Here is a 12552-nt window from a genome sequence, read left to right on the forward strand (position 1 = left end):
CAGATCAGTCTGAAATGACCATTTGTGTTGGACATGCTCGTACAGTTTATTACGAATTGAGCATTTGCAGTTTGCATTCCGACTTTCAAACATTTTGCTTGCAAGTAGTCCATATTAGCAAAAGAGTTTCCATCAATGGTATCTTTTTATGACCTAAAATCGAGTACAGTGCTATTGTGAAATGTTTTACTATTACATTTAAGAATGTTCGACATTCTGAAATCATATTATATTTTATCGAAATATCACTTATAGGTGTATATTCGTTTCAAAACATTGGTCATGAAGTTAGGAGAAATCTTGCGCCCGCAATATGTCGAATGGTTCTGAATTCGTCAAGTTAACTTCTTCAAGTGTTAATCCATTTAAATCAAGAACATTCGCTCTTTTATTTGCGATTATTCGCGAGTATTTTATAACACCTACAACATTGGGATTACTGTGTATTTCATACAGCCCAATGCTGCTAAAATTTTAGATAGTCAGTCCCGTTTGGTTCCTAATTAACAACAATCCATGTAAATGATGCAACTCCACTCTGTACTTTATGATCCACCCTTATGATCGTAAATATTTCGTTCTATACAATTGCATAAGTGGGGTAGAAGGGGGATCATTGCCATAGGGGCACATCTGTAAATGCGAATAACTTGAAAACCGATTAATCAATTTTATCACATTATCAAATTTTGTTTTCGATTATCTATCATCACCTGAACGTTTGAAAAGTTAGTTTTACATATGATGGGAGTCAGACGAGATTGATTGCTTTTCAAAGGGCTATGAAAATATTTCACTGTGTGTATTTTTTGTGGGATGGGGGTATGGATGGGGCGGTATTGTTGTTTTTGGTCTTGTCCACAATGCCGTTTTTTTAGGCCGCATCAAAAAAAGTATGGTCCCAAAACGTTTCGTTAATTGACATTATTATGAACTATTTAATTAATAAATTGTCATCACTAAATATAATAATAAATTGTTTTAATTATATTGTTCTAATATTAACTATCCGATTATTTATATTAAAAGACTTCCCATTAAACTTTCTGATTGTACTTATAGTGGTGCTCATAGCACTTATTATAGAACAATTCAAAACAAAATTTGAAATAATTCTTATAAATAGATTCAATTTCACCATGGAATAGCAAAGTAATCAGTTTTAAAGCTTTTAATGTCTTAATACAAGTAAGAAATTATAGTCGGACGAGGCCGACCATATAATACTCTACACCTTTTACAAAAATAATAAAAATGAATTATACCTTGCCTCATATATACTTAAGCCGTTTATTGTTGAATAAAATTGTGGACATTTAAGTGAAATTTTGATTGGGGGCTTTTCATAGGGTCTAGGGTCATATATGTCCCTATAATTATAGAACTCGTTATTCAAGTCTAGTATAGAACTTGGTTTTGCAGCCTTTTGTCGTGATATGAGTATATTAAACGAAATTATGAACTTAAAAGCCCTATTCGGCGGGTTCAGCTGTATGGGGACTAGGTGAAAAAATGGACTAAAGTTTAACCATTATCAATAGGCTTTTGCTACGGTACCATAGACGATCATGTTCCAAATTTCATTGAAAATTGTGACCGGTAGTTTGAATAGAAGGTTTACAAGCCCTATTCATCTCAATAGACTTCGCCCCTGGGACCTGTAGTTTGATTAGAAGGTTTACATGGACGGACACTCAAAAAATGCTTCTGAGCCGATTGGTATACTTTAAGGTGGGTATAGGATCAATATTATTGCGCGTTACCAACGTCAGCACAAATTCAATACACATATATTATGTACACATGTATATATAATTGGAATCGAATAATTAGTAAAAAATCGGATGCAATATTAATATTATTCATTAGATGATGTAATTTAATCATCTACTTATGTGGTACTTTGATAACCGCAATGCAAGTGAAGACATGCGACAGAATAATGACGTTTTTTAAGCGGATTTTTTCTATAAACATTTTGCAATAAAAAGAAGCGTTATATTCTTAAAACAACTAGTAAAAAAGAAGACTTCAGATCAACAACTAAAGTCTTCTAATCTAAAAAAAAAAACTATTAAAGCAATTAAAAAAAAATTAATTAAAAATGGAATCATCAAGTGTTCAATGCTCAAATTGTGATAAATATTTCAATAACGATGACATTATTTGCGCATCAACCAAATGTGGACATTTGTATCATCAAACATGTTTGAAGGCCAAGTTTGAAAAGGATTCTCGATTATGTGATGGTAGATATCGGTGTTCAGCGACTTGTTATCCACGCTATTGTCGACGTGTGTATTTACAGTTTAATACGTTCAATTGGTTCGAAATAAAACCCAAAATCTTTAAACGTGATGAAAAGGAGTTCGCGGACAGAGTTTTAATGTTGGGCACCAATAAAAAAGGTCACAATATATATGCCGCTCGTGTTCTTCTTGAAGATACAGTTAAAAAATGTTACTATAATGCGCAAACCGAACAGATATATGCTGATTTTGAATGCAATTCAGAATATGTCTCTAAGACATATGAAATTTTAGATATAAGCCAGGATACGGAACATCAATATATTTGGGAAGATTGCCGACAAACATCATCTAATGATTATTATAAAAATAATAAAATATTATTAAGGATACCTACCCGAAATGTAATATAATTGGAGGAAATCTGTGCTGTCTAGTTTAAGATCTAATACTCTTGATATTTTATTTTTTTTATTTAAGTGAGGCAACCATTTTTTATATTTATTAATAAAATTAACATTTAATAAAAAACTTTACAGATCTATATTAATTATAAAAACTACAATCGTGAATCTATCGAGAAACGATTATACGAGAATTCGGAATATATAGTTTTAAAAAATGTTCTGAACTTGCTTGAATTAAAGCGCTTTATTATCAAATAAGTTAATCTCTCCCCCAAGCTTTCCCGTTATCGAGCGCGAATAGGGTGGCGGACCAAAATACTAGAAAAAAACATGGAAAATAAAAATAAAAAGATGAAAGTTACGGTACAGTACCGGCGGCAAAGTTTGATCCACTACCGAGTCACTTGTCGTCGTCATCCTGCAAACGTGTTCAAAATACTACTACGCATTGTCGGGCCTCCGCGGCGGACAATGCGTCAAGTGTACAGCATGTCATTGGCAAAAACATAGGGGTGAAAGATAAGAATGTTCTCGGAAAAAGTTCTAAGATACCTCAGCCTTTAAATATAGCTGAGGGTTCCGACTCTAAGTCCTCAAAGGATGAAGTAGAGCAAATGGTGAAACAGGTGAGTGATAACATAGATAAACTTCCTATTACTAAGAAAAGATTATCTGGAGCACAGATGAAAAGTAATAAAATTTTTACTAAAATAAACATTAAAATGACTGATTTATCGATATCGGTATTTATCGGTATAAATTATAGGGACTTCACACTATATTTTTTTGTTTTAAATTGAAGTTTTTATTAATTTTCATATTACATTTACGATTGTCTTCGTCTTTTTTATAAAACATGCATTGTTTTGATAACAAACAGTGACGTTTTCTGTTGTTTTGTATGGCAACACTGCAAGGTTTAATCAAAGGGAATTAACATCAAAATCAATTTATTTTTAGATTAACTAATCTAATTATTAATTGGCTTTTGATTGCCAACTTAAAAACCCGCTCTTAGATGTTTTGAGTACAAATTTAAACTTCAGAGTGTTGACATACAAAACAACGCTATCTGTTTGCTATCAAAGAATAAAAAAGAAAATGATATCCATAAGTGTAATATGAAAATAAACGAAAACTTGAAAACAAAAACTTTGTATTTTGCCGTCTCCATAATAGTTACTGCTAAATATCTGGGTGTTATCCTGGATTCAAAACTATCATGGCATTTGAACACTCAATCTAGGGTGTCTAAAAGCGGCTTCGGCCTTATGCTCGTGTAAAAGAGCAATTGGTAAATCATGGGGCATAAACCCTAAGAATACCAAATGGCTCATTGACATGGTAGTCAAGCCCATATTACTGTATGGTGCACCTGTGTGGTGGAAGTCTGTACAAAAGGACTCACAAAAGTTTTGACGGAATCCTTCGCACATCAGCTCTGTTGATAAAGGGGGCCCTTCGCACCACCCCATCAAAGGCTCTTTTTGTCATGATGGGACAACTACCAATTGATTTAATGGCTCAAGTGGTTGCCCTCAACGCTACCATTACACTCAATACAATTGGTACGTGGCATAAGATTCAACCAGGTCACTCTTCCATTCTAAATTGTCTAGGAGAGATCCCTGACAATATCGACTATTGCATCGCCAAACCGTCTTTTGATAAAAGTTTTTGTCGGTATACCGCATTTAACCTGCAAACGCTCGATACGGAACTTAACACCAGTGGTAACTGGCCACTGGCTTTTCGAACTCCATGCAAGAAGACTTAACTTACCCAGTAACGACTTCTGCAGGAGCTGCCAGGATTAAGAGGAAGAAGAAAGTATAACTCACTTCCTCTGTCATCGTCCCTATCTGATCACAGAATGGGTCTGCTAGGTAGCTATTTTCTGCATGACTTATCGAGTCTATCGTAGGTCTATATCCGAAAGATAGATTCCCAAATCCGTGCGACAAACTGGTTTGGTCTAGAAAACCAGAGTAATTAGGCAAAAGTGTACTAATTCGCCGACCATGTCCTCTTTTTTGAGGTACCACAAAGGGATCAAATACTGTACCCAAGTGTGTCCCCAGTGATGATATCGCGAGAACGACCTGCCTACGTAACCTAACCTACTGGTGAAGTACCATCAAAATCTCCAGTGCTTGAAGGATCCTACTTCCTATATGAGGATATAGGTCGACTTGAAGGTTTTCCTTTAAACCAACGTGGGATACTCAAAAAGTAAATACTTACCTACTTTTTCTGGGATATTTCTTTAAATTTAAACGGGTTTCATTCATTTATATAAGTTTCATAATGATTGAAATTATTGAATCACTTACTACTAAGCTGAGTCTAGAGCAATACACAAAACATTGTGCAATACGAACAACCGCAAAAATAATGAATCGACAAAAGATGAATAAAGTTATTTTCTTTGAAAGCAATAGTTTAATATATTATTATATACATATGTATCAATCGTCATATTAAGTAAGGTAATGTTCGTATATTTATTTTTATCTCGATATAATTGGTCATCAATTACAAATCGTAATTGAAATAATTAAACAATTAATTCTAATACTATGTGATATTCATGTTTCAAACTCATCATGTGCATTTATTTCAATATAAATTGAAGCCGCTGCGAAAAATAGTTGGAAAATCCCCCGAGGCATGTAAGGAAGGATATTCGTATATACGAGAACATACAAAGATATGTGCAGGATTCATTAGATCAGTCTTCGTATACGACAGCTTTGAAAGACATTCATGGACACTATAAATTCCGCGGTTGCAGGATATCGGATTAATGTCGTACTTATGCCTGGGTATTGATGTTGAACTCCCAACCAGATTATTGTGTAGTTTTAACTGTTACAAATTATTTCCCCCCGGGGGCATGTTACCTTGGCGAAACCTCCACCATGGTGTTATTGCAATCCTGGGGAACAGAGGTGTTACCAACACCTCTAGTCGGTCGGGACTATAAATTGGTGTTGAAAAGAGGTCTAACCAGAGAACCACATAATCTGGTACTACGGGTGGCCAGTTGCCCGCAGGACTATGTCCTGGCTGATTAGTTGGTTGAAGTTCCTTCGGGATCCACGTAGTGGCTGTGATTTAACAAACTAAACACCAATATCTACCATCTCATAATCAGGAATGCTTTTCAAATTTGGCCTTTAAGTATGTTTGATGATATAAATAATCACATTTGGTAGATACGCAAATAATGTCATAGTTTTTTTTCAATATTTATCATATATAGAGCATTGAACACTTGATGATTCAATTTTTAATACAACTGTTTTAATTACTTTTAATAAGATCTTTGGAAAAAAGTTGTTAATCATCAGATTAACAACTAAATTTGATATTAAAATTGCCTTTTATTACAAAGTATTTATAAAAAACTAGCATTTTGTACCCGGTGTTGCTTGGAATTTTAAATGATTTATAATATTAAGTCTATAGATCAATGCATGCAAATTAACATTGATTTTGCATTTTACCCCCGAAAATAAATTGGCGCAATTAAAATATACATTCAAAATATATAATTCAGAACAACTTTCACAAAATTTACCAAAAACTCACACATTTTCTCCCTTTCCTAAATTCTTTAGGCTTGCATGGTGGTAAAAAAATACCTTTAAAATTTTAAATGTTATAAAGCTACAAAAATGTTAATACTTAAGGGCCAAATAGACTAAACAAGCGGCTTGACAAACATACTAGAATATTACGTTTATGCAAGCCTGTTGTATAGTGTATGAGGGTTTTTCGTGTTTGTACAAATACTTGCGGTTGGCTTGTACAAAAATAATTGATTTTTTTTGTCAATGCGCTTGTGTAGTCTATTTGGGCCTTTAAAATTTCGGATTTCTAATCATTTTCTCTTTTAAAGCAGTTTAAAAGGTATATTACTAAAAATTGAAAAAGCCAAAACCAGCTTTCACACGATCACACTTTACTTACGTAAGTCTAATGAAAAAGTAAGATAAAATTCCATACATTTTTCAAAAAATAGAATGAAAGTTGTATGATTTATACTTTTTGTGTTTACACGATTGGTATAAAACAATAATAAAGTAAGATGGAAACAGATGTTTCACTTTTACTTGTTAAGTTTGAAGTACCCACATGCCTATTTCCCCCTTTACATTTTACACATTACTTTCTTACAGTTTAGATAGATAAATCGAAAATAATTTCGCGTTAGAATATACAAAAATCAGTTTTCAGAATAAAAGTACCAATTTTTCCTGTTTATCGCCCTTTTACCACTTTTTGATATCCTATTTGTTCCAACTTACGCAACTAAACTACGTCCAGAAAATTGAATTTCTAAACATTGGGCAAACATAGATCTTTATATGAAATTTGTAACGCAAATTTTTTTAGAATATTTTTGCAAAATATTCAAGTTTTTATACTCAAAAAATGCCTTCAAATCTATCGTATACTTTTAGGAGGCTTATAATAAAGTTATGGAAAATCAGTGTTGCCAAAAGAAAGTTTTTTATTTACGAACTTTCTTTTAAAGCGGGGTTTTGAGTTGGTGATCAAATGCCAATTAATAAGGAGTGAGATCGAAAAATTCTTAACATACATATATGTTTATAAAAAAGAAACCACTAAACTTACAGATTTATTTTTTTTTATTTGATTCAAATTATTATTACAATTTACAAAAAAAAAAAATATTTTTATAGTTTTAATCACTAGTGATGAAATTTTGAACTCTTTTCGGAAACCCTTCCATTAACGTTTTTATATTGCTTTCTGTCACTTTGCTCGAACATGTAGCCCATCTCCGTTTAAAATCTACCACACTTTTGGACACCTTTTTTGTACTCTTCAATTCTCTTTTAACAAGAGCCCAATATCTCTCCACTGGCCTTAGATCCGGGCAGTTTGGAGGATTTGCCTCTCTTGGTACAAATACCACATTATTGTTCTTGTACCACTCAAGGGCTTGTTTACCATAGTGACAGGATGCCAAGTCAGGCCAAAAATAAGTGGACACATTATGAAGTCTTATGAATGGAAGCAGCCTTTTTTGTAAACATTTCTTGATGTAAATTTCGGTATTTATAGAGCCCGTTGTAACAAATGATTGGCTTCTTTTGCCGCAACTGCATATTGCTTGCCATACCAAGAACTTTCTGGGAAATTTTGTCTGCTTTTGGGTCCTAAACTTTTCTTCAACATTCCCTCGAGCATCAGAAACATAAAACTTTTGACCTGGAAGTTGCGAAAAATCTGCCAGAACATACGTTTCGTCATCCATTATGCAGCAAGAATATTTTTTTATAAAACTTGACTTCAATTTTCCATTGGAACTTTCACTGCATTACATTCCGACATTCCAAATTTATCCAATAGTTTGTTTATACTCGGTTCTTGTGATATTTTTAAAGTTCTATTTTCAAATGTTAGTTTCATTCCAAGGAAATATTTTAGAGGGCCACAATCCGACATTTCAAATTTTCTTTCAAGGTTAGTTTTTAATTTGTTAATACTTTCGATGTTGCTTCCAACAATAAGCAAATCACCAACATATAGAATTAGGTATAAAGTTTCATTTTTCTTTTTTATCTATTTTAACATATAAACAATAATCGTGTTTTGACCTTGTGAAACCAAGAGATTCTAAGAAGTTATTGAATTTATCATTCCAGCATTTTGGAGCCTGCTTAAGACCGTAAAGGGATTTCACCAACTTGCAACACTCTTCACCATTTCCTTTAACACCTTCCGGAAGAGCCATATAAATGTTTTCTTTTAAATCGCCATGTAAAAATGCAGTTTTGACATCGAGTTGATGAAATTTGTATCCATGGTGCAGACCAACAGCTAACACTATTCTTATGGTACTCAATTTTGCTACAGGAGCATATGTATCCCAGTAGTCTGTGCCGTATTTTTGAAGAAAGCCTTTGACAACTAGCCTAGCCTTATATTTTGTTGGGTTTCCATTCTCATCTTCTTTTATTCGAAACACCCATTTCGATTTTAATAATTTAGTCCTAGGTGGAGGCTGGACTATATCCCAAACATGATTTATTTTTTAATGAATTCAATTCATCTGCAACAGCCTTCTCCCATTGATTTGTATCACCTCTATTAAAAATTTCTTCATATGTTTGAGGTACATTGTTTTGAACTATTTCAGCATTGAAGCCTGTTATGTAATCAAAAAGTTTACTGGGTAACCGACTTATTCTTTCACTTCTTCGTACTTCAAGTTGGGGCTCAGCTGCAGATTCTTCTTCATCAGTTAAATCGTTTGTTAAATCCAAAACTTCTGTAACATTGGATGGATTTAAAGATGCATTTTCACACTCAGTCTCTAATTCATTTTCAGCTTCGCAAGGCATTGGAGTTGATTCTACAGAAGAAGAAACATTATTTATATCAGACACAGCAATACATTCATCATCCCCCTCTTGCTCGTGGCTGGTTATTATAATATTATTTGAAGTTTCTTTCGGTGTTGGTTCTGATTTAAAAGGATAACAAAACTCATTAAACTTTACATCACGAGCTAATATTATTTTTCTGTGTTTCCATGTCCCACAAACGAAATCCATTTGGAGCATAACCAACCATTACCGTTTGCTTACATCTTGGATCGAGTTTCTTTCGAGTGGCTTTAGGTACCCAGGTATAAGCTTTACAACCAAATGTTCTTATTTTCTGTAGATTAATTTTATCACGATACCACAAATTTGCAGGGGTTTCATCTTTAGCAATTGCTCTAGTAGGACATCTATTAATTATATATACTGCTGACAGAGCTGCTTCGTTCCACAAGTATTTTGGCACACCAGATTCTAATAACATAGATCTTACCTTATTAAAAACTGTTCTGTTGAATCTTTCCGACACCCCGTTTTGTTGTGGGGTATAAACAACAGTACACTCGACTTGAATGCCCTTATTCTTGTACCAATCTAACTGATTGGATGACAGATACTCCCTTCCTTGATCGATGGTTATTGAAGAAATTTTTGATTCAGGAAACATTGCGCAAACCAAGGCCTCGTATTCTTGCATTTTACTAAAAACATCGGACTTCTTCTTCATACAAAAGATCATTGCAAAATGTGTGAAGTCATCTATAAAGGTTACGACATAATTATCACCATTCCAGGCAGTAGGTGTGATTGGACCGCATACATCAGAGTGAATTCTTTGAATAACTCTAGTAGCTCTACGTCTGCTCCCATTAAAAGGCTCGCGGCACATCTTGGATTCCATACATACATCACAAAAACTAAGTAAATTTGGTTTAAGATCACGATTTATTAATCCAATTTTCTTAAGTTGTTCAAAGCCACTAATACCAATATGACCTAGACGCTTATGCCATAATTCAACTTCATTTTTAGTACAGGATAAAGCCGACCGTGTTTCATAATCAAATTTTAATTCATATAGGTTTCAACGAATAAAAGCTGTTGCAATTTCAATTTCACCCTTTGATATTACTGCTTTATTATTTTGAAAATTCACTGAAAGTCCGGAGTTTACAAGTTTTCGAACTGATATTAAATTATCGCGTAAGTCAGGAGTATACAAAACATCTTTTATATTAACTGCAATGCCTTTATTGCTAATTCCATTTATTTCTCCAATGTGATTTGCATAAATTGATTCATTGTTTTTAGCAACACTTATTTCAACAGGGACTTCAAGTTTTCTGATAGTAGAAAAATAGGACTTGTCCTTTGCTAAATGATCACTAGCGCCTGAGTCTAATTTAAAATGAATTTGTTTGTTACCACACTCTTGTTCACCAACATTTCTTTTAATCATAAAAGATACTGCATTTGTTTTAGCCACTTTTGCTTCACCCTGCCAGCAATCTTTTGCTTGATGTCCAAATTTATTACACTTGTAGCATTTTCCTTTAAATTTCTTCTTTTTATGAGATTTCTTACTTGAGAATGCCGTTTTAATCTTCTGCGGTTTCATTATTACGATCAGCAAGCTTTGCCTCTTCCGACATCAACCGCTCTTTCACAAGATTTAAATTCAATTTGTCACCATCCACGTTTTGGAGAGCCGTTACGAGAGGGTCGTATTTTTCTGGAAGTGTTAAAAATAATTGCGCTAACACATCCGAATCTTCCATCTTAGCTCCAGCCAATTTTAACTGTCGGATCAAATTTTCAAATGCTAAAACGTGGGTCACAATTGAATCACCTTCGTTCATTCTTAACTTTGCCAATTTCTTCCTTATAAGTAATTGGTTGACAATGGATTGTTTGGCGAAGGCGGCTTGCAGACTGCTCCACATTTCAAATGCGGTTTCTTTTTCCCTTATGAAGCTCAAACAATCCGAATGAACAAGACTTACGATTCTGTCTTTTGCTTTCTTATCCTTTTTTAAATATTCTGCTAAGGCAGCTGCATCACTTGGAGGACTGCCGGTTAGAACATCCAGTAAGTTCAGCGAATCCAGATGAGTTTTCACCCGGAACTGCCAGTCATCGAATCCTTCCCTTTAAATTGAGGAATTCCGTTTATATCTTTATTGTCGCCCATAATAAAACGTTTATTCGTTTAAAATAATTTTTCAGAATATCAAATTTTTCAATAGCATGAAAAACTTAAAATCAAAATCTACTGCGATTGAAAACTTATTTCAACAGTAAAAATGAACACATATTTTTTGTTCAAATACGAATATTTTAAATTTAGTATTTTAAATTTTTGATTTAGCTTTTTAAAATTGGAAAAAAATAGACTATAGACTACACTACAGACTAGACTATAGACTAGACTATCTACTGCGATTGAAAACTTATTTCAACAGTAAAAATGAACACATATTTTTTGTTCAAATACGAATATTTTAAATTTAGTATTTTAAATTTTTGATTTAGCTTTTTAAAATTGGAAAAAATAGACTATAGACTACACTACAGACTAGACTATAGACTAAACTATAGACTTGACTATGGACTAAACTTTAACTAGACTATAGACTATGCTATAGACTAGACTGTAGACTAGGCTATAGACTAGACTATAGACTAGGTTATAGACTAGACTACAGACTAGACTATATAGACTATAAACTATACTATAGACTAGACTATAGACTAGACTATAGATTAGACTATAGACTAGACTATAGACTAGACTATAGACTAGACTATAGACTAGACTATAGACTAGACTATAGACTAGACTATAGACTAGACTATAGACTAGACTATAGACTAGACTATAGACTAGACTATAGACTAGACTATAGACTAGACTATAGACTAGACTATAGACTAGACTATAGACTAGACTATAGACTAGACTATAGACTAGACTATAGACTAGACTATAGACTAGACTATAGACTAGACTATAGACAGACTAGACTATAGACTAGACTATAGACTAGACTATAGACTAGACTATAGACTAGACTATAGACTAGACTATAGACTAGACTAATACTAGACTATAGACTAGACTATAGACTAGACTATAGACTAGACTATAGACTAGACTATAGACTAGACTATAGACTAGACTATAGACTAGACTATAGACTAGACTATAGACTAGACTATAGACTAGACTATAGACTAGACTATAGACTAGACTATAGACTAGACTATAGACTAGACTATAGACTAGACTATAGACTAGACTATAGACTAGACTATAGACTAGACTATAGACTAGACTATAGACTAGACTATAGACTAGACTATAGACTAGACTATAGACTAGACTATAGACTAGACTATAGACTAGACTATAGACTAGACTATAGACTAGACTATAGACTAGACTATAGACTAGACTATAGACTAGACTATAGACTAGACTATAGACTAGACTATAGACTAGACTATAGACTAGACTATAGACTAGACTATAGA

General features: G+C 33.3%; 1 protein-coding gene across 1 annotated transcript; it reads left to right on the forward strand.

Moving 5' to 3' along the window:
- The first annotated feature begins 2104 nt into the window (after nt 1-2104).
- Nucleotides 2105-2662, forward strand: LOC111677234. The gene has a single exon (XM_023438326.2). The coding sequence runs from the start codon at nt 2105-2107 to the stop codon at nt 2660-2662; it is 558 nt and encodes a 185-aa protein (XP_023294094.2).
- The last annotated feature ends 9890 nt before the right edge of the window (nt 2663-12552 follow it).

Source organism: Lucilia cuprina, chromosome 6 (genome assembly GCF_022045245.1).
Source record: "Lucilia cuprina isolate Lc7/37 chromosome 6, ASM2204524v1, whole genome shotgun sequence".
NCBI classification, from domain to species: domain Eukaryota; kingdom Metazoa; phylum Arthropoda; class Insecta; order Diptera; family Calliphoridae; genus Lucilia; species Lucilia cuprina.